This window comes from Poecilia reticulata, chromosome 18 (assembly GCF_904066995.2).
Source record: "Poecilia reticulata chromosome 18, P_reticulata-male-v2, whole genome shotgun sequence".
NCBI classification, from domain to species: domain Eukaryota; kingdom Metazoa; phylum Chordata; class Actinopteri; order Cyprinodontiformes; family Poeciliidae; genus Poecilia; species Poecilia reticulata.
Genome location: NC_088847.1, coordinates 17,904,244 through 17,926,979, shown reverse-complemented (window position 1 = coordinate 17,926,979; position 22,736 = coordinate 17,904,244). Strand labels below are relative to the sequence as shown.

The window sequence follows — 22,736 nt, the reverse complement described above, 5'->3', positions numbered from 1 at the left end:
TTTGAATCTTCACTACTTAATGTTATTTATTTGTTAGAATTTAAATGTTCCTTAATATTTTTACATGAGTACACATGGTTTTGTTATTCATTTTTTTCCCCTTACAAAATCTAAACAGATCTTGTATCAGCTCTCAGGGCTTCAGAGACAGAATATTCTCTCAGCTCATTTCAGAGCTGCTCCGCTGAAAAAGTATAGGAAAGTACAAACAGGGTTTTTACTGTTTTTCAGGTTTTGATAGGCATGAAAAAAGGAGATATATTTTGGAAAATCTTTACTAGAAAGTGTTAGAAACGCTAATTTGATGTAAAATGAACACTGTAGTCATAGTTTCACTTTTTGGTGAAGTTAAATTAAATCTGATTTTTTTTCAGTTTGACAAAAGGCAAATTATTTAACTTTTTATGGATTTTTTAGCATTTTAGCAGAAAATTGAAATAAAGAGCATATGTTCCAGGTTAAAATAGCAGTGGAGGAGTCATTATAGGTTTATTTCTGCAGGTGTTGAGTTGCTGCGGCATAGTTTTTGGAAACTATTTAAAGTTGTAGCTGTGACGACAACTTTAAATATTTTTGACGGATTAAAAATGGTACACAATACAGCATTGCAGTAAATTCCAATAAATTAGAAGACCAACAAAGAGTGGATTTATTCGAGTAGTTTAATCCAAATCGAAAGCAGTATTTTGAGTAGACCAATTTTAAACGGAGTATTTCAAGTATTTATGTCTTGAAACACATAATTTTAAGACATAAATATTTTAATTATGAAGGATGACAGCGAACGAAAACCCAAATTTAAGTTTCTCACAAAGAGTTTTGTTAATTTATTACAAAATACAAATTAAATAATATTTTTATGACAGTATGTTTATAGTGTTGGCTGTACACACACAGAGAAGATCGATGACATGACCCCGTCCTCAAGGAGGGGAGGGAATTACAGGTCATCGCTAAAGAAGAAGCATTTCAGTCAGACTTTAATGGTCTTAATTGAGCAGTAAAGTTTAGAGTTTTCATCAGATGTACTCGTCTAAATTAGCATGAACAATTACTTGAGTGGATATATCTTTATATTATGAGTTTCACTTTTTGAACTGAAATACTTCTGTTCGTTTGCAGCCGTTCTTTAAACGTTCACGCGGGATTTAGAGGCCTGGTGTCATAGCTGAGGTCGGGTCAGACAGGGCAGAAGCTCGCGGCAGCGGTGGCCTCCTTGCGGATCTTGCTCGTGATCCTGCTGGCAGTGCTGCGCCGCTGCTCTTGGCTTTCAAACAGCGAAACCAGACTGCGCTCATTGTGTGCAACTGGCTCCGGCTAAACCTCTGTGTGTGGTCCGTCCTAAATCAAAGCGATCCGTTAAGCCTCTGGACGTTTTAATCACATTTTTTATTCCCTTCTTCGTTTTGTTTGAAGAACGGTGACACGGTAATAATGAAACCCCACTGAGAAATTACTGGGTTTGATGATGATGATGATGAAGTTCTGATATTTTAGCAAAAAAAAGGAACGAAAGTATTTGAGCAGAACAACGGCTCACCTGAACTCGGACGCCTGCGGTTTTGTTTTAGTTGTCTGATTTGTTTTATCTTCAGATGTGGAGGGTAAGACTCTACTGGGGGAAAAGACTGAACTGATGTTGGACCAATCGGGGCAGTACTACTTGGAGAACACCACCCTGGATTTTCAGAAGCTTTCAGACAAAGAAATCCTCCGAATGACTGGTCCTCTGGGAGCGGACTTCACCGTCAAGGCAAGAACTTACATTAATATATCATCATCTTCTTAAAATAATGGCCTAATAATAATAATAATAATAATAATTTGCCTAAATCATCTTTTAGCAAAAAAAAAGATGGGGGGATTTTTTTTCAGGCTTAGGCTATTATTTTAAGAAGGTGACAATATGCATCCAGTGATAAAAATAGCAAAGAACTCACAGAATGGTCTGATCAGAACCAAATTTTTAAAACGTGTGGCCCAGTGATGAATATGTAAATAATTCAGTTTGCAATAACTTCAAAAAAAAAAACAGTGGAAGATGCTCATAAAATACAAATAATACGATGAATTAACACAAGCAGTTGACCGACTTGATATATTTTAGAGACTCGTGAAGCTCAATCCTCATAACTTAACGTCCCCTTAGACTTTTTCCTGATCTTTTAAAGAATGTTAACACAGATCAAAATGTAAGAAAATTAAGAATATGTTTGCAATGTTCTCACAAGTCTAGAATATAATGTTTTTTCCATCACGCATCTCAAAAAATCTACAGGGCATTAACAATGTTAGTTTTTGACATAGTGTCACCACCTGTTTTTATTATTTTTTTTCTTTCTCTGTAGTTAATAAAACCCGCTAAAATATTTTATGCAACAGATTTGAACAAGTTGACAATGGATGGTTCCATGTGCCGCATATTTTATTTTCAAAGTGGCGTTTTCTTTACTTTATTTTGAACCATTTATTCCTGCATACCAGTCAAACTTCTTCTTCTTTGTGACAACGTTTGGTGACATTTATGTGTAGGAACTATAACAGTAGCATTGAAAAATCCAAAGTGAGGAGAACTGAAGGACATGTCTTGCTGAAAATGAAACACTGGGTGTGTAAATAAGCGTTTATTTACTAAAAATATTGTTCCATCAGCTCTCAAGCTTGTGCTTAAAACTAAGGAAAATAAGTGCTACACCCGTTAAAGGACTTGAAATGCTTTTCTCAGCTAATATCTCTGACAACTTCACACTGTTAAAAACCAAGCAACACTCAGTCCTTATGCAGTTTTACTCAAACTCCTTTTTTATGAAAACCTCCACAGTAGGTCCAGATAAGGCTTCCATTTACGAACTCCGGCTGAACCTCCCTGCGTTTAGCAGGGGGCAAAGCAGCTCTGGTTTCATGTGTTTAGATTGAAAGATATTGGAGCAGTGTGAACCACTTCGACATGAAATGCAAATGAATCTCCTGACTACTTCCCCCTGCTGTAAAAAGGACAGCATGTGTTGAAGCACTGTGTTGTGCGTTATTAGTATCCCAGGTGCAGAGCCGTGCATGTCGGTACCCTGTAACCATATTCTTAAGTGACATTTAATTTTTTTGTAAATGTTGAACCGCAGCTTTTTAAATTAAACCCCGATCTACTCAGAATGCAATCATTGACTGCAGAAACTTAGTTTGAATGTAAATAGAACAAAGCTGTTACATTTTTTTCTGGTTTTTATTCGAAGGGACAGTGAGAAGAAATAGAGACTGTGACTTATTTCATGAATTCCTTTTTCTTTTCTGTAGATCCAGCTTACCGGTGTTGCAGACAGTGTGATCCAGTACATCTACTATCAGCCCATCATTCACCGCTGGAGGGAAACGGACTTCTTCCCTTGCTCTGTCACGTGTGGTGGAGGCAAGCCTGGCTGATTTCTGATCAATTATGTTGCATCACACAGAAAACCAAATATTCATGTATATTCATTCTTTTGATTTAATGTACTTTTATTTTATTTTTTTTACTAGTTTACCTAATTTAATGACAACTATTTATTAGAGTTTTTGTAATGTGTGTCTTCAGATATTGAAATGTTTCATGTTTACACTTGATTAGGTAAATATTTTAATAATTCTGTTTATTATAAGTTACTTTGATTTTGTTTTAATGTATTTAATTTCTGAAAATAATGCAAACATTAACATGGATTATTATATATATTTTTTATTTTTTGATGACATTTCTTCACATTTATTTGCTTTATTTGAAATGACTGTAGTTTAACTTTTTTATCTGTATTAATTTGCAAAGCAATAGAGACATTTTCAATGTTTAATAATTGTCTGACTAAATTCTCTTGAACTTTGTTCACAACTTTACCCACAGGTTACCAGCTGACGTCTGCAGAGTGCTATGACCTACGAACTGGTCGGGTGGTTGTGGACCAGTATTGCCATTATTACCCTGAAAATGTTAAACCCAAACCCAAACTGCAGGAGTGCAACATGGAGCCTTGTTTGGACAGGTAGGGCTCTGGATCTTTGGTTAACAATGATATTAATTGGTTAATATTAACGGCATAATCCAGTTTATTTCATCGTCTCTTTTTCACAGTGATGGGTACAAAGAAATTATGCCGTATGATCTCTACCACCCCCTGCCTCGGTGTGTTTACAGTTCAAAAAGACAAAATAAACACAAAGACATGAAGCACGTTATTCCGTTATATCAGGTCTGACGTTTTCTCCCTCCAGCTGGGAGAGCAGCCCCTGGACGGCCTGCTCCACCTCCTGCGGCGGCGGCATCCAGAGTCGCTCTGTGACGTGTGTGGAGGAAGACATGCAGGGTAACATCACCCCCACCGAAGAGTGGAAGTGTCTCTATTCGCCAAAGACAGCAATCCTGCAGCCCTGCAACTCTTTCAGCTGTCCAACCTGGGTGGCTCAGGAATGGTCACCTGTAGGTATCTCCTTTAAATTCTTTGCTATGATGCTAAAATCCTTCTCATTTCTTGGTCTGTAATCAGGATCTTCACAAAAATATTGTAGTTTTTCTGTGAATGTTTAGGAAAATTCCTCTTGGCATGATTTACCTTCTTTTTTTTATACAACTTCTTATGTATTTTTTTTTTATGAAACCAAAACACCCTTGTACTATGCTTTAACAAAAAAGGGAGAAAACTCTTCAAAATATCTTGATTTTTTATTTTAGTTTTCATAAACATTTCTGGTAACACTTTTTTGATGGGGTGTAAAAATGTCATAACAGTCATGAACATGCAGGAGTCTTTATAAATGTTTACGACTGTTGTAATGAAGTGTCATTCTGTAAACAATGACACTTTTAATGCAAAGTTGCTCTAAAAGTTGTATTAAAAGTGTCAACTTTGCATTAAAAACATCATTATTTACCAAATGACACTTTATGACAACAGTCATAAATTGTCATGAGGACTCCTTCATTTCATGGCTGTTGCCATGCCATGTTTATGACAGTCTTATTCACACCCCTTCAACTAAAGTGTTACCAGGTTTGTTTCTTTTATTGGGGTTTTCAACTTTTTATGCCTGAAAACTAAAAGTACACTTTTGGTAGGAATTAACTAAACGGTATAGGGACCTTTAAACGTTAAAGTTGCTGTGTTTCTTGGTCTTAATTGTGCTTTTGTACACAAATTAAATGTAAAAAATAATTCATTAATCCCAAAGAGAAATTAAATCTTTTTGTGAGTCATGTTACCCATGGCTCTTCAAAGAGTTGTTGTCGACACTGATGACAGGAAGGGTGTCCCGTAGCGGTCTCTATTACAGCAGCTCAGAAAACTTTTTTTGTTGTTGTTTCCGAAAGAGGATTCATTTATTTTCTTGAATAATTTTTTTTTTGCACCATCATCTCCAGATGTTCCTCAGTAGACTCCAGAACAGAACCAGAACCTGGTTACTCAGAAGATATTACTATGCAGCATCCAGCGGGATGTTGACACAAATGACATTAAACTTTTAGAAGTGACAAATTAGTGTCAGGGCTTTGTTAAATGGACTCTACAGTGCAGTGATTTCTCCCCCAAATACAGTCAAATGTTTTCTGGACCTGGTTAGTGCCTGGAGGTGATTCTCTTTCCATGTACTACATCTACGGGAGCTTCATCTGTAAATGCAGAAGTAAACGAGTACAAGAAAACAGAGAAATAGTAATAATAAATAAATAAATAAACTATGCCAGTAAGTAATTCTCTAGAACAACAGATGGTTCGTTTTAAGCTGCATTTTGATTGTAAGAAAAACACTCATTACTGCTTGGGAACAAATATGCAAATATTTTTACTTTGTATAAAAGAGCTGCATCATTAACACCAGTTGCTCCGTGCGCCATCGCACACCGGCCAATTTGGCCAAGTTTATTTCTTGAACTGAACCCCTACGGTAAAAGTCCAACGCAACTTCCTGATTGCCAGTTTTTTCTTTCTCAACGGGAACATGCCAACCCCCTGGCAGTCAGATCCTGTAAAAACCCGGTATGCTGTTTGTGCAGCACATTCTTCCTTCAACGTGCTTGTTTTGGCAGAAGATCCATAAAGTTTGCCCGTGATGAGAGATTTGATGATATTTTGGAAGCATTCTCTCTTCGCTTCCCTTCAGTTTCAGACTGATATTTAAAAAGAAAAAAAATTCTAAAGGAAAATGAGCATGACTGTAAAAGTTGTGTGAAGTGGGACTGAGAGAGAATTGTGTGACCTGTCACCACCAGTGCACAGTGACCTGTGGTCAGGGTCTGCGCTACAGGGTGGTTTTATGCATCGATCACAGAGGGATCCACGCCGGAGGCTGCAACCCAACCACCAAACCCCACATCAAGGAGGAGTGTCTGGTTGCAGTGCCGTGCTACAAATCCATAGGTGGGAAATGTCGCACTACACTGAGCAGCTTTTGTCCTTTTTCTTTGTGGTTTCACGCAATGTTAAGCGGATCTGTGCAATTTGCTCCAGACACACTCCCTATTGAGGCGAAGCCTGTCTGGCAGAAACAGGCCATTGAGCTGGAGGAGGAAGTGACTGCGACCGAGGAGCCAACGTAAGTCCCGACCATAAGCATGAGCAAACGCTGAATGAGGTTTTACAGAACAATTTCATTTGATTCTCGCAAAAGTATCCATGCACCTTGAATCATTTCACAATTTCTCACATCACATCTGCGAACTTCAGCGTGTTTTTGTATTGACTTTATGCGATAAACCAACACAAAGTTAATAAGATACATGTTGAATCTTATTGTTGACATTCCAGTTGGCTTCATGTTATATGTGGCGATATAACACCCATAACATAACATAACATAACATAACATAACATAACATAACATAACATAACATAACATAACATAACATAACATTGAAGTCAGTTGCATTGACCATGGTGGCTTCACACTTTCATAAATGTAAAGCCAACAATTACAATTGTTGCCAATTTCCAGCCATTTAAAGATGGTGGCATCGACAATACATTATCTTTTTTCACTCCATTTTCATTTACTTTCTTGTTTCCTTCTTTCCTTGAGTCCTACCTTTTTCCTTCCTTTCCCACAGTTTCAGTTTTAAAAGAAATATTTGAATCTCTAAAAGAACATTTGTATTTTACAGTTTAAAAATAATTGCAAAATACAGTGAACTCTGGGGAAAAAAAGCAGCGGGTTTTCACAGGACAAACGTGTAAAAACCTTTTTGGCCCTGGAAAACCAGCTGAGATTAAATGATACTCAGCTGGGCTCTATTTACCAATCAGATCACATCTGAAAGCATTTTGACTGCACTGGGTTTTATTTGGGGCTACATGCTTAAAGGAGCATAAATACAAATGAACAACACACTTTTAAGGGAGTTATTTGTTAAAAAAAAAAAAAAAAAAAAACTGAACAAAACTCAACAATTATGCACCACTGAGTGTCGGTCAGTCACATAAAATGCAAATAAAAAGATAAAATGTGAAAAGTAACTTCCAAATCTACGACTAGATTTGCAAACATTTTTGTGGGCTGAACTGGACCAAAAGGTTGTAGGTGTGATTATAAGCTCAGATTTGCTGGTTCCAGTTTTGCTCAGAAGCCGAAAAAACCGTCAGGATCTCGTCTTAAAAGAAAAATATACTTTAGTAACATAAAATTTCTCCACAGGGGTAAAATAAAGCAGAAGTAATTTCGAAGGCACACACAGTCTCAACAACATTTTCCGAGCTTAGAGCAACAGACCAACCTGAAGGTCAAATTGAAGTGGACAGGTCTGGGTGCCGCCATGAAACCACCACAGTATCACTGTTGTGTTCGTGTCAGTGCCGATTTCCATCAAGCTCGGTGTCTGAGCAGTCGTCAGAACCTTTCGCCCGCACGACTGCAAATACCTCCTGGGTTCCTAATCTGTGTGTCTTGAACGTAACTGGAGGTTATTTGGGGTAAGAGAGGAAACCGAGAGTGAAGGAGAACAAACATCGTTTTTGAGAACCTGCACTTCCTTCCAGCATTACCTCAGCAAACCCCACAATCTTCCAGATGTTCTGTCCCCCAAACGTGCATTAATACGTGGATGCTGAGCATGAGTTACATTAGCAACAAGTTTCGAGCATTTTTTACGTTGACACGTCTGGATCGAGCGACGAGTGGAGGGAGGAGGGATTTTGCTCTGTTGCAATATATATATATATGTATATATGTATATATAAAACACATTTCTTTTGTCAAAAAGCTCATAAATAACTCTGCATAATGCACCGTCGCTCACAATCCAACAAAAATATCTGCATACCACATGGGGCCTTGTTACGGATGTAGGAAGAAGGAGAAGGAAATTCCTATTTTGGACTTACTCCTGGCACGAGAAAAGTGAAACCGATTTGTTCTCCGTACCCCGGCCAAACACATTATTTTTACTACCAGTTTATAGAATATTTCTGAAGATGGACGTTTAATCGATGTAATTAACGTGTGGCCGTGGCTGATATTACAAAAAAAAAAAAAGAGAAGGAAAAAAAATCAGTTGTTTCCTGCCACAAATGAATGCGGGATTGTTTTTGAACTGACAGATGTGCTTTAACAGCCCATGAAGATAAACATTTTTGCGAGCTCGCATGTTGACTCTGTTGTTCGTGTTCCAAGCTCCGACTGCGAGTGATTCATTTCGTTCGTTTGTCCAAACAAGCGCGAGTCCCCGGACGCTCGTAACGAGACGGCCTTTACTGTTATTATGAGCTCTTTATTGAGGCATCTTATAAAACAGTGTGGCGCTTTTGTGTTGCGGTCGAATGGGGGGCGGGGGGGAGAGGAGTCCTGCGCGCGAGCCGAAGCTCCTTCCGTTGTGTAAATACACACTGAAATAGTTGAATAATCTGTATTCTGAGGTAAACCAGAAATTAAAACTTGGGATTTAAAACCTTTTCTTGTGGGGAAAAGGAATAGCAGCTCGAATCAGATGTAGCTGTGCCAAGCACCACATTTAAATGCAATTTAGAATAACTTTGGAAAGAAGGAGAATGGACAGATGTCCAGTTTGTTACAATGGCAACACAGGGATACACAGGACTGAAAGAAACACACATGCTCACATCTAAGGACAATTTAGAGGAACCAATGAACCTTGCAGTCATGCTTTTGGGCTGTAAGATAACCCATGTAACGCATGCATGAGGAGAACATGCAAACTCCATGCAGAAAGACCCAAAATCTTGTTGCAAGGCAAACATGCTACCAACGATACAGCCTGGCATGTAGCTCATTATAATTTACCAATATCCATGAAAAAGTATAAAAGGAAGCACCAAATGCCGGTCGGGGCCACGTCAGTTCTCAATGCAATTGTTTCCCCAAGACAAAAGAAGGGATTTCCGAGTCTCCACCTCAAGTTTGAGTTTGTAGAGTGAAGATTTATTAAAGAAGTTCAAATAACTCTTCTCTGAGAACGATCAAACCGGAAGCCTGTAGGAAGTTTGTTATCTGGTGTGTTCTCTTTTAACGCCAAATGCAAGGACGTCTGCTAGCATAGACTACAGACTAAGCCGTAGCATTCGGTGTCTACTTACTAACCCGATCCGTTTGCGTTCGAACACGTAGAACAAGCTTGTTTTGCTAATATAGCAGTTTAACACCAAATCAAAACCTGACTGTTTTCCAACTTGCAATCAGAACATACTCAACGCTGGTGTGACATCATTCTCATGGTGGCAAAATGACAATTATGCAAAATGACACTGAAGTTGTGGTTAGTGAGGAGGAATCTGTTTTCCTCGTCTGGTCCGCGCTCAACTCCGAGACGATCTCGGTAGCAAAAACACGCTCACAGAAACTTTTAACTACCACAACAGATTATTAGACAACAGCTTGGGTAGACATTACAGTAAATGTTTCACTTTTTTTTCTTTCTTTTTCTTCTCAATCACAGCAGTGCTTTTGTTTTCTCTCCAAAAATAACTCCGGAGAGAAATCTAATTAAAACTAAAAAGGCTCCTTTTCAACAAGATTAATGGCTACGATAGATATCAATGACAGGGTTATCGCATTGCGCCGGCTTCTGTTACGTTTATGGAAATGGTCTGTGTCGAAGCACATGGCTCTTAACAAAGAAGATGTTTGATCTTCTTTATTATAAAAGACATGAACACTTGGCACCGAGAGCGACTTCTCAGATCAGTCTTCTTGTAATTCCAGAGTGAAGACGGGTTTTATATGTATATCTGTGCTTATTAGACGGCTTTCAAAAGTGGATGTCGTTACAAATTAATTAATTTTAGACCCATATAACAAAAGAGAGGTATCCCGGCTGCTGGTTGATCCCATGAAGCTTAAATGAAATGGCACAAATCTCTGTGTTCACCGGATGTAAACATAGATGCTTAGTTCGTAGCCTGATTTTTAAAATTTATTTATTTATTTATTTTTGTCTGCTTGATCTTCCAGCAGATGAAAGCGTATAATCAAACCCAACACTTTGCTAAAGCCAAATGTATTTAAAGACCAAGTGGGGTTCAGTTTTACACTTATATTGCTACATCAGCTCCAGTTGTCGTAAACTGGAGTTTGAGGATTTCCTCTCCTCTCCCTCATGTGTTTTTAAATATGAAAAACCAAGAGGATATTAGACAATGTCACTCAAGAACAGGGCTACATTTTTTAAAACTTAGTAGCACAAGCGTGAACCACGGGTATTTCCGAAGGAAACAAGTTAGATATTTTCTACATTTTCTACATCTGTGTTGTCCTCCTGCAGCTTTGTTCCTGGTCCCTGGCAGCCCTGCAGCAGAAAGTGCGGAGCTGGGACCCAGCAGCGGACGGTCAAGTGCCAGGTTTTGCTGTCTTTCTCCCAGACCGTCGCTGACCTGCCCGACGACGAGTGCGAGGGGGAAAAACCCGACTCGGTCCAGCCGTGTTATCGCAAACCCTGCTCGGGAGAGCTCGGTCACGGGGACAAAAATGGAGAAGAGGAGGAGCCGCGACGCGGCGGGGACCTGCTCGACTGGGAGTACGAGGGATTTACCGAGTGCTCAGAGAGCTGCGGAGGAGGTACGGATCTTAATTTGTCTCCAAGATGCACAACGACTCAGGACAAAAATTAAAAAGTAAACTTTGTTAACCAAATGCTGACACCTCTCCCTCGCCAAAAAAACCCAAACAATCAAAGTGTTTAGGGTTTTATTCCCTAAAGTCTGAGAATAATGTGGAAAAAAATAAACTAAGTAAACTTAATTAGGAAATATTAATCAATCCATTGTGTCCTTCTCTGAGGCTCACGCATGTTTCCTGTATAGATAATCTTTGTAGAACAAATGCTCACTTCTTTCTTTGAGGATGAGGAACTATTTAAAACAACAAGTTGAAACTCAGACGTTGTTGAGAGATGTTTTCATTGAACATTTTATTATTAATCCTAAATGCGACCCAGTGAACAGGGCTGCTCCTGCTGTCTATAAATCATAAAAGCTCCATTTGGGTCTCTGAAGTGGCCCGATTTATTTTAGTGGAACACCAAATGAATGCAGTATTAGAAAGTGGATGACTAAAGCCATGCCAAAATTGGCTTTGAGAAAGTAAACACCACATTTAACCTTAAAGGTCATAAGTCCCCATCGCTCACAGCAGCAGTAAAAGCTGTCCTGCACTGAAACGGTTTCCCCAAACATCCTGTCAACACAAGCCAAGGCTTACTTTAATCTCCCCATGTCCACATCCAGCATAGTCACAAATTTATTTCTGCACACAGGCATTTGCCAGTGCCTGTGTGTGTGTGTGTGTGCATACACTCCCCAAAATTCAAGTAGCGGGCATTGGAGGATGGTTACAGAGACGTATCTCATGTCAAAAACCCATCCCCAGGGCTGTGCTTCTGTGGACCATCACACCACCGTGGCGCTCGAAGTGCCTTCTTTATGCTTGCATTGGATTACTTTTAATATGAGCTTAAATTACTCTTTTAAAATTGAGCTATGCCATTGTGTATTTATGGCGCTCTTATGCCTGGATTTTGTCACTGGAGAGTTTATTTCCAGGCATCCTTGCTGCTCCAAATACAGACACAATAAAAAAAGAAACTGTACCGTCTTCAGTTCCAAGGTTTTACATATATGAGGCCATTTGGTTCGCAACAGAGCTTACTTTCAACAAAAAGCGTATATATAAAAAAGCTACTATTATGTATTTAAAAGGAAAAAGATAAATCACATAAATGGAGTGTGGCCTACAGGCGCAACAGCAAAGAACATGATGCAGTCATGGTAGCTTAAATGTTTTTAGATGCAACATTACTACAGACAAAGAGAAAAATGTAACAAATAAGACAACTGAAGACAAATTTCCACAGATGAAATGCGACCTAGCATTAGCTCTGCAGCACACTTTGCTGCTTCAGGTTGTTGGAAAATGGCTTAATACTCAATTAGGCTTTTGCTTCAAAGTTAGGGGATTGTTTAGGTCTCTGCTATTGACCCAATTGACAAATTATACAGATTGTTATTTTGCTAAGTTTGCTTCAGTTTTCAGTGAATGTTGCTTTAATATGGGTAAACAATGGCCACCATGATGGAATTGAAAATTTGTAACAAATACCATCATGATTATTAACAAGGAGATGGATGGTTGGGTGGGTGGGTGGATGGATGGATGGATGGATGGGTGGGTGGAATAGTGATCATTCCTAATACTTAGAAATTAAAGTAATCAACATTTAGCATTTTTAATGAGTCGCATTTAAAATGATTAACTCCTTGTGCTTTTTTGACTGTCTGCGCTCTTTGTGAGATAAATGCATTTTGCATTTCCATTGCAACCTGAATGTGCAACTTCTTTCATACTCCAAGCAGCCTTTCTATAAAACAAGCAGAGCAGTGAAAAGCAGATCTGGACTGGGCTACATTCTGGTCCGGGTGACCCACATTATGACGATTTAAGCTTTGTGTATGCACAAAGTCCTGAACTTAGATATGTGTAAAGGGAGGTTTGCTAAAATAACTTGCAGATCTGACTTCTGAGCTAACATGTCGAGGAAAAATCACCAGTCTGTGTTCAAACTGTCATCAAAGATCCTGCCATCAAAAAAGCGAGACTGTCCCACCGCTATCATGAAAAGCACCTTCCTTTTTGTGTGTGACATCTGTAGAAAGAGTGAAAGAGGGAAAGAGAAAGACTCACACCAAATGTGTGCTTTCATACATAAAGTGACTTAATACTAACATATGCAAAACAGCATTCCTTGCCATAAAAAGCAATTCAAAATCAGGTTATTTGCTCCTCTTCATGCTTTTATATGTTTTTGTCAAAACGCAGGTGTGCAGGAAGCTGTGATCATTTGCCTGAACAAGCAGACCAGGGAGGCAGCAGACCAAAGCCGGTGTGTGAGCTCCCGTCGGCCCCCTCCGCTCCTCCAGGACTGTAACACCCACCTCTGCCCGCCGAGGTACAGTAAAAGCCCACCAATCAGAAGGCTTGGTCACCACCACCAGGTTGCTTTAAGAGTTGTTTGTAATGGCTTGAGCACAGACGTCAAATTAGACTTTAATGAATGCAATAAAAGAAAAGAGGAAATTACTTCTTTTTTTTTGTGGAAAATGGGATTTGGCAAAATATAAGAAAAGAAATATTAATTAAAACTGAAGTGGACTGGGATCTTGTACTCATTAGCAGCATGCCAAGCGCACATTCTTCCAAAATATGCAATATTTGGTGCTCATGTGCCATTCTTCTTGAGTCGCAGCGCTTTATAGCGTCAAGCACATGCAACCACTTAAAGCTAGAATGAAGAAACGCTAAACAAAAAAAAAACATCATGTGAATAAATTCATCTTGATTGAGATGGTGGTATGGTTTTTAATTGTTCCTAACTTTCAGCATTATTCCAGCCTAATTAAAAACCAGCTGAGCCAATTAAATCACAATTCAGATGACTTGGATCTTGGTGATGCTGAGGCAGAATGACAGAGACGAATGGTTGTTTCGCGTCTGACAGGAAATTAAAGCCTCGAGAAACAAGGTTGGAATCTGACGCACCGAGATCCGAGGTCAGCGGTTCGGCAGCATACCTAGGAAATATTAAAACTGTCCTCAGAAGAACTTTCTGGACTGTTGCCAGACGTGTTGCTGTAGAAATCTGGAAGATTTTATTTTGCGAAGTCAGGTTAAGTTAACTGAAAATATCGAGGGGGAAGCTTCTCTGTGGTTGAGACTCTCAAAAACTTTTAGCTTTTAGTCTTTGATAAGCAACAAAAGTCCTGCACCTACAAGAACAAAACAATAAATTAGACTGTTACTCCTATCTGAAATGTTGTTATATTTATTGAGGTAAGTTGATATTACATATTTGACATTTTTAATGGTAATCGGATTTTGTACTTCAAACAAAATAGGTTAATTACCTAAAATATTAAGCTGTGAAGCCACATGCTGTTCAACATATCTAAATCTTGGCTAAACAGTACGCGGATTCTGTGGCAGGCCACATGTTTCAAGTTAACGCCGTGCACGTTGCCGGCCGCTCCGCCACTTCTACTCTTGTCCGAAAACTCAGAGGCTTGCAGCCTGACCTTGCCTGTTTTTCCAAGCTTTTAGTCTTGTTTTTACGCACAACAAACGCTGCATTGGACCTGTTTCTTTTGGCCATTAGCTCCCTCCCCCAGGCCCCCTCACCCTCTCATAATAAGCTGCACTCTTTGGATAGTGTTCCCTCTGAGGGGAAACGACCATTAGATTTAGTTTGTACCGGTCCATGAACAACTTTCATTCCCATTCCGCCTCTCGATCCTGGATTCTTAAACAAACACAAGGTTTTGAAATATCACTCAGTCTGTCAAACCCAAAGTAAAGTTGCTGCAGTGTTGGACGGAGGCTAAAACCTCAAAAGCCGTAGCAAGTTGCCGGATTACGCCCTAAAATTGGATTAAATTCAAAGTTAACTTTGAAGCCGAGTTTATGGTCCAGTTCAGAATGACTATTGACAGCAACATTAGATTATTCCCCATGTGCACTTGAAAAATGTAAATGAATTGTTGCATAATACCTACATAGACATTACTGAACACTGTGAGAATTTTGTGTCATTCTGCTTTCCATGAATTTAATTTCCTTTATTTTACATACTGATGCATGAGTCATAGGGACAATAAATAAATGACTGAGCTCCAACATAATTTGTGTGCACGCAGGCGTGACTATGTACTGTATATAAAAATAAAGGTTTCAATTTGAAATAACTTAGTCCGGCTTTTTAAAGCAGTACTCCACCTAAGATGGCCCTAATGCCAAAAACAACCATAAAATGTATTTATTTGTATAACACATTTCCGCAGCAAGACAGTTCAAGGTGAAATAACCCTTTTTTGTGAAGATCCCAAACCATTTTACTAAATTATAGCTTCAAATTATTTGGTTCTGGTTTGATAATTCTGTGTGTTTTAAATCTGGAAAAGAGATGATCAGAAAAAGCAGTCAATTAGCCTTTTTAAAAAAACAAAACAAAAAAAATCTAATGACATGCTAAAACAATCTTTAAGTCTATAGGTCAAAAGTTCATTAACAAACTATATTTTTTATTTTAAAGATTCTGTAACGGTATAAAACAACCAGGTTTTTCTTTAGTCTTTAAGCAAAGTGTTGCATCACATGTGTTGAGTCTACAGGCCACAACAGTAGAAGAATAATCATCTTTAGATGTTCAGAAAATATAATAATAGTGTAACAAACTATAAAGTTTTAAAGTTTACGTCAAAGTGCAAAATAAGCAAGTCAAGGTTTAATATTTTCCATTTTGCACTACAAATAAGTGGGTACAGAGCAAATTGCTAATTTCAATGCTGTTGGGTAGGCGCTGTTGCCGTTATTTGTTTCTGCTTCCTCTTTTGCTCTTTAATTTTTTTATCACCAGATGTTCATTATCCTGCAACAGGAATGAGTACTGGAAGTACGACCCAAAAACAGTCTTCCGCCGGAATGTGGAAGCTACTTTTAATGAGTTCTTGACAGTGTTGTGCCAGAGCTAGTTCTTAGTTCAGTTCACACCATTGAAACTTAATTGCTTCATTATTTTAGGTCACAACATGAATAGCCGTAACTAAATGCACATTTTCAATATAAAATAGTTCCCGTTCATTTATATCTGATATCATTTTAGAAAAAATAAAGTCAATGATGTGGTTCCTCAGTTAACATCTTGTCTTTTGTTTCCGTCCTGTTCTTTTTGCTAACATAAGCTATAGTAGGTTAATGTAGCCAAAGTGAAAATGTGATCATTAATAGGTCCGAGCAGAGGCAGAGATGTGTGTGATCCATGCATGCCTGCACAAACATGCACACAGCAGTCACCAAGCTTTTACCTTTGAGGAAAAAAGCTGCATTGTTATCTTTTAATGTTCCACAAAATGTTGACAGTATTCAGCCTTAAAGAAATCTCTTCTGCTCAATGTCATTTCCACAGGTGGGAAGCAGGGCAGTGGAGCTCATGCTCTACCACGTGTGGTGTTGGTCTGATGACGCGGACTGTGACCTGCACTCACCGACCCTCTCCGAACAGCAACTACTCTGCGGTTTTAAAAGACGAAATGTGTCAGAAGCCCAAACCAAGTCCTTTCCAAGCCTGTAACCGCTTTGACTGCCCTCCCACATGGGACGCACGCGACTGGGGCCAGGTAAAGGACATAGTGTTGGGTGTTTGCCATAAAACATGCCTGATCCTGACCATGTTTCTTGTACTTTGCACTGGAACCTCAGCATTATTGTCTCTGCAGTGCTCCCAGACTTGTGGTGGTGGAGTCCAGAAAAGACAAGTATTTTGCAAACAGAGGCTGGCGGACGGCAGTATCCTCGAGCTTCCTGACAGCTTTTGTCCATCCAGGGCTCCTGATAACCAGCGTCCATGTGGCAGGCAGGATTGCCCACCTCAGTGGGTCACTGTTGACTGGTCTCAGGTAGCTAATCCTCTGACCTTAAGTAACTATTTAACTTATCCAAGTGCTCCTTCTCCTAACTTGCTTCATAATTTTTGGATATAGTGTTCAGTAACCTGTGGAAACGGCATTCAGACACTGCAAGCCGTCTGCAGGAAGCAGGGAGAAAATGGACAATTTAGTATTGTTAATTCAATAAACTGTTCCGTGATGGCCCGTCCCATCAGGATCCGCTCATGCTTTCTCAGGCACTGTGAAGGTAAGCGAAACATTGTTTGGGTCTCTTCAGGTTGTTGCTACTACCAAGGCATGTCAAAAAGAAAGGCATCCTAGAAGATAAGCAAGAATGTAAATCAGGCTTTGTGTAGTGATAACAAGACGTAATTCTCACCCAAAACTCTATAGAAATACTAATGTGACTTTTGAATTACATCTCAGATTCCCCGAAGCCTGATGCCACCATACTTGGCCAGAGGAAAGTTTACATCCAGTGGAAGAAGTCCAAGAAGCTGCAGCTGGTTGTCGGTGGTTATGCATACCTCATGCCCTGGACGACGTTGATCCTCCGCTGCCCAACACGCAACATCCGTAAGGGCCACATTCAGTGGCTTAAAGAAGGGAAACCCCTGGTGAATCGCCCTCAGTTTTCCATCAAATCCCAAGGATTTCTGAAGATTCAGCAGGTCCATCCAACTGATGCTGGGATCTACACGTGCACCGCAGGCTCTGCACGAGAACATTTTGTCCTACACATCCTCGGCAGCAAGAAAAAGCTTGCAGTTCCGGAGTCATGGTTGAATAAAAGTGGGCAACACAAGACTATGCGTCCAGGTATAACCTCAACTAGAGGCACAATGCAGGAGCTCCCCATACCCCTCAATAAATATGACAGCCTTGTAGAGCGCATGCTGGAGCTTAAAGGTTATTACCACAATAAAAAATACCTTGCTGACAAACCTTACTCAAGTGAAAAGAACAAGTTGACTCTGGAGAATGACAGGACTAACGCTGATTCTCCGATTCCGACTATGCTTGTTACCGACAGCACCAAGTTAGATGAGCTCATGCGCAACCTCTCTGAAGGCTTTGGAGAACAACCAGGGGAACATTTTATCATGCAGTTCCTTAGTGAAATTGCAACGACGCAAGGAGACGCCAACGAATCTACCGTTCACCTGCCAGATGGTGCAGAATCCTCCACAAACGGACCAATCCTTTACAAGCCAAACCTCAAAACCCACATTTCAAGAGCTGGGAGTCCAGAGTTTATACAACAGCCTAAAAAGACGACTGTGTCGCCTCAGTCTGAGGTGGTTTTTCATGTTGGGACACCGGTTTTCTTGCAGAAACCAGTTGCCTCTTTGGAGTTGAGGTGTCACACTGTCGGGAACCCTCAACCATCTCTCATGTGGACAAGAAATGGAAATCAGTTGCACTTTGATAGCAGGTATGAACTAACCCTCACTTGGGAATTTTTATTCAAGTTTCACACCAAGCTGGAGATATTTTCTTTTATTTTACTTTTTTTAATACAGAGTTGGCCTTTCAGCCTCTGGCTCACTGAGGATCCAGTCTCCAGGTAAAGAAGACGAGGGTCTATACACATGTACTGCCAGAAATCGTCATGGAAGTACATCTTTGTCATCTTGGCTGCGGATTACAAGTAAAGTCCTTTTTCAGGTTTTAATTTGCACACAGCAAAGAGAAACATTTTCTAAGAGCCGTTGACTTCTTTATGCGACAAACAACCAAACTTTGGTTGGAAACAATAGTTCTCTTTTGTTTTGTTTTTTCTGAATGACTGAAAATAAAAAGATAGCAGCAACACAGTTGAATTACAATTAGAGTACTACATCATATAAGACTTCTGACTTCTTTTATTTTTTTATTTTTTTCCCACCTAAATTCTGCGTAGCAAGACCCTTGAAAGGTTCCTTTCCAACACAATCAAACTTAATAGGACTTTTGTGCTTGAAGGATATCTAAAACCATCACTCTTAACTTTGCTCTGAACAGTTTTGGAAACCAAGAAAACAAATAATAAGGTCGGTATTGGCATAATGTCAGGTCCAGTTTGTGTTCTTCTAGATTAATGTAGTCCAGTTTACAGTAACGCGTGTTGTTCTTTTGTGGTTCGGGCTTGGAGGTTCTGGGAAAAGCTTTCTCCCAGCTGAGAAACGCACAGACACAAGGGCGACCGCAGACACGCACGTTGACTGAGCTTTCACTTAACATCTGGCTGAGTCAGTGACGGGGAATGTCCGGTTTCATGTCAGAATTTGGGTCGTCTCTGAACTGCGTGGACCGTTGTCTTCTGAAAAGCAAGATCAGTCTCAAAGTGACTGAATCCTCATCAAAGCGCCTCCACTGAGGATTTCCTGACTTTGCTGAACCCTTCCTCCCCATGCGGTAGCAATTACAGATTCCAGGCAATGTATCAAAGAAGATCAACTCGGCATATCCCATCCAGCTAATCTAAATGGAAGGGATAAAGAGGTCTAAAAGTGCTTAAAAATGGCTCGACCTTATTTTCCTTATATTTTACTTCAAATTCTATTAAAGGCAGCGTAATTGGGGTATTTCAGGAGCTTTTTATAGAAGACAGTGTTGGGGTTTGGGGGGGAAAGAGGAGCAGCTTCCAGAAGAATTTTGGAAAATGCTTTCTCTGACTATCAGAGATTAAAAATCTAAGAGTTGTATAGATAAGGTATTGTTTTCAATTAAAGGAAATAAAAAACTTTACATTCCATATAACATTCCTGGTTCGGTTTGTTGCTTTCAGGTTTGCAGATCTTTGAATATAAATCTCAATCCGTTTAATTATTTGTCCAGGTAGCAAAGAAAGAAGCTGTTTCAGTGGCAACAACACTGACCAACCTTGTGTTGAGAGGACAAACAGCAGCCAGTCAGGCGGCCTTTGCAGAGGACAAGGCTGCCCCCTCAGGTCGGTTACTGTTACTACATGCTTGATTGACTTTCTTGTCAATTTAATTCACCTCAGTTTTGTTAAGTGCTTTACTCTTCAATTGAATTCAGTCGGTTCAATATAAGTTAGTTCAGCTCATTTCAGTTCAATTTAATTTCTTTAGGCTAAATGTCTATATGATGGATTGACTCTGAAGAAATCAAATTTGTTTCAGTTCAGTTCAAAATGATTTCCTTTCAGTTCACTTCACCTCATGTCATTATTTTAATTTAAATCAGTTCATTTTAATTCAGTTCAGTTAGTCAAATTCAGGTAAGTTCAAATAGTTGATAGCGCCGTCAGTGCAGTCCAGTTCATTTCAAATGAATTCAGTGTAGTTCAGTTCAGTTAAATCCAATTTAGTTTAGCTCATTTCAGTTCCATTCATTTCTCATTGATTAACTTTAATACATTTCTAATCAATTCAATTCAACCCAGTGCACTTCAGTTTGCTTTAATGCAATTCAGTTTAGTTCAGTTACTCTTAACTTCAATTTTTCAGTTAAATCAAATCAAATCAAATTAGATTTTATTTGTATGGCACATTTCAGCAGCAAGGCATTTCAAAGTGCTTCACATCATTACAAACACAGAGTCAGTTCAACATAAATATCATAAAGCACCACAAGTGAAGCTTTTCTAGACTTAATCACATATTGAGATCCAGAGCCAATTACATACAGTCCAGCTCTGTCAAAATTATACAGCAATGATGTAATAGAGAAGGTACAGTTTGTTAAGCACGTGGTTTTCTAGGTAGAAAATATTATGTTTACTCTTCATTTGTTTTCTTTGTGCATATAAACATATACTTGGGACAAATGAAAAAAATAAAAAAAAGGAGACGTACAAACAATCTGTAAATTTTCTATTTTCCTTCCAGCTTGGCTAGATGGGGAGTGGAAACATGGGCGCCGTGCTCTGCCTCCTGCGGTGGGGGATCGCAGACTAGACGTGTTCGTTGCATGATGGGTCCCGAGGGCCGTTTAAGAGAAGTACAAACCAGGCAGTGCCTTGGAAAAGGGAAGAAACCATCCAGTAGCAGGTTATGCAACATTTTGCCCTGTGCCAGATGGATCACAAGTTCCTGGGGACTAGTGAGTTTTCCCATGTAGCACATCTTTTCTTTGTTAGTTTCCAAGAAAGTTGCCAAAAAATTTCAATCTTACGTAATTTCAGTGTCACGGCCGGTGTGTGGGTCCCAGTTTGGCTACGCAGCATCGGCACGCTCACTGCAAAGATACAAACGGTACCAAAGTTTCCTACAGGATGTGTCAAGGTTTCAGGAGGTAAACGGGGTTCAGGTTACAAGCCTCTGTTCACTTAGAACCGATTTTAATCAAACAGAAAGTAACGCCTCGTATCTATCGCTTCAGGCCCAGCTCGGTGAGAAACTGCTCCACAGATGCGTGCTTCCTTTACTGGTACGTGGGGCCGTGGACACAGTGCACAGCCTCCTGCGGCCGACACGGTTTCCAGTCCCGTCAGGTGACCTGCAGACACCGTCGAACGGGCAGGACGACGCGGGATCACCACTGCATGTGGAGACCTCGGCCTTCCAGCTGGCAGCGCTGCAACATGCTGTCTTGTGGCAGAGGTGAGATTTTTTTCTTTTTTTACTTTGAATGCTAACACGCTGTGAAATATTTTAGAGTAATTTTCTCAGTTTAAAATGTAGTTCAAAGTCATTTTAAATGGTCAAATATAAAAACAAATGGCGTGACGAATGGCAGTGTGGGATTTGAAGCTGTTAAAATGTTTAAAGCAGATGCAAGCAGACCGAACCTCGCCTTTGTTTCCGTGGACCCTAACTCGTCATTCAATCTATGATTCCACAAATGATCTCCTCTGGTTCTCTTTGGAAATCAGATATTGAATATCATTGCTGCTCTGCAATTTATCTCCAAATCAGACCACATCTTCTGTGTGTTTAGCTTACTTTCCTGTCATAAATTCAGTAAAAGACACATTTCCCCATTTTTAACCGTCCTTTGAGCTGACAACATTGGTTGATGCAAGTTCATAATCAAAATGTTTGCCTTTTTTCTCATGATTTATTGTCGCACCTTCTCAAAAGTGGTTCACCGAATACTTTTGATGTTACGCTTATTTTCCATTACATCTATAGATAGTGAGCTTGTTGCTAAACATACGTCACATTTTTCAGTGTTTTTGTTACTAAACTGTCCAAAAATGTATGAAAAAATTCAAGCTTTCCTTGTTTTTTCTTTTTTTTTTATAGGTTGTTTTTTTTCTTTAGTTTTTCTGTGGAATTTCGACATTACACTGTTGGAGGGGTGAAGGGTTCCCCTTTAGATTCTCACTGAGAATATAAAGCGTGGTACGGATGCCCCACTAACCGCAACGCGAGAAGAAAGAGTTTGCAAACCATGTTTATGACTCTGAATATCACTTCTGCGGTTAGTTTAGGGAACTCTTGCATAACAAAGCCAACTTTGTGAAACTCCTACAATCATTTAATGTTTCAAAATCACATATGTTGGCATTTACAGTTCCTGTCAGAAGTTTGTATACATTTCTGACAGGAACTGTAAATGCCAATGTATGTTGTGTTCAGAAGAGACGTCTGAACTTCAGGGCCTTGAAATAATGGATTTGAACCAAATACTCTCAATGGATTTTGCAAACAACTGGTTGTGTATGAGTTTCTCCAGTCACTTCAACCAAATGCTTTTCATAGCCACCAACAAACATCTAGGAAATTATTGAGTAGCTTTTTGCTGTTGATTTGTTGCAGTAACTTTCGTTAGAAACACAGTCTTTACATTTCTCAGAGTTAGCTACGAGCTAACTCTGAAAAATTAGCTAACAGCTAACTTTTCAGAGTTATCTGAAACTCTGAAAAGTTAGCTGACTAGATCTTC

General features: G+C 39.4%; 1 protein-coding gene across 6 annotated transcripts in view; it reads left to right on the top strand.

The window, feature by feature from the left end:
• adamtsl3 (ADAMTS-like 3) overlaps positions 1–22,736 on the top strand; it is a 126,764-nt gene that overhangs the window by 100,837 nt on the left and 3,191 nt on the right. For 5 of the 6 annotated variants that reach the window (XM_081598904.1, XM_008435860.3, XM_008435859.3 and 2 more), the window contains 18 exons: positions 1,596–1,753; positions 3,292–3,403; positions 3,872–4,010; positions 4,100–4,150; positions 4,240–4,444; positions 6,233–6,380; positions 6,471–6,555; positions 10,730–11,022; positions 13,279–13,408; positions 16,418–16,628; positions 16,728–16,907; positions 16,992–17,145; positions 17,325–18,333; positions 18,422–18,549; positions 19,719–19,830; positions 20,735–20,948; positions 21,031–21,140; positions 21,228–21,448. In XM_081598904.1, coding sequence (XP_081455030.1) covers positions 1,596–1,753; positions 3,292–3,403; positions 3,872–4,010; positions 4,100–4,150; positions 4,240–4,444; positions 6,233–6,380; positions 6,471–6,555; positions 10,730–11,022; positions 13,279–13,408; positions 16,418–16,628; positions 16,728–16,907; positions 16,992–17,145; positions 17,325–18,333; positions 18,422–18,549; positions 19,719–19,830; positions 20,735–20,948; positions 21,031–21,140; positions 21,228–21,448 — 3,660 coding nt within the window. Of the gene's footprint in view, positions 1–1,595; positions 1,754–3,291; positions 3,404–3,871; positions 4,011–4,099; positions 4,151–4,239; positions 4,445–6,232; positions 6,381–6,470; positions 6,560–10,729; positions 11,023–13,278; positions 13,409–16,417; positions 16,629–16,727; positions 16,908–16,991; positions 17,146–17,324; positions 18,334–18,421; positions 18,550–19,718; positions 19,831–20,734; positions 20,949–21,030; positions 21,141–21,227; positions 21,449–22,736 lie in introns of those variants that run through there. The other variant, XM_008435861.3, reaches the window with a different exon arrangement.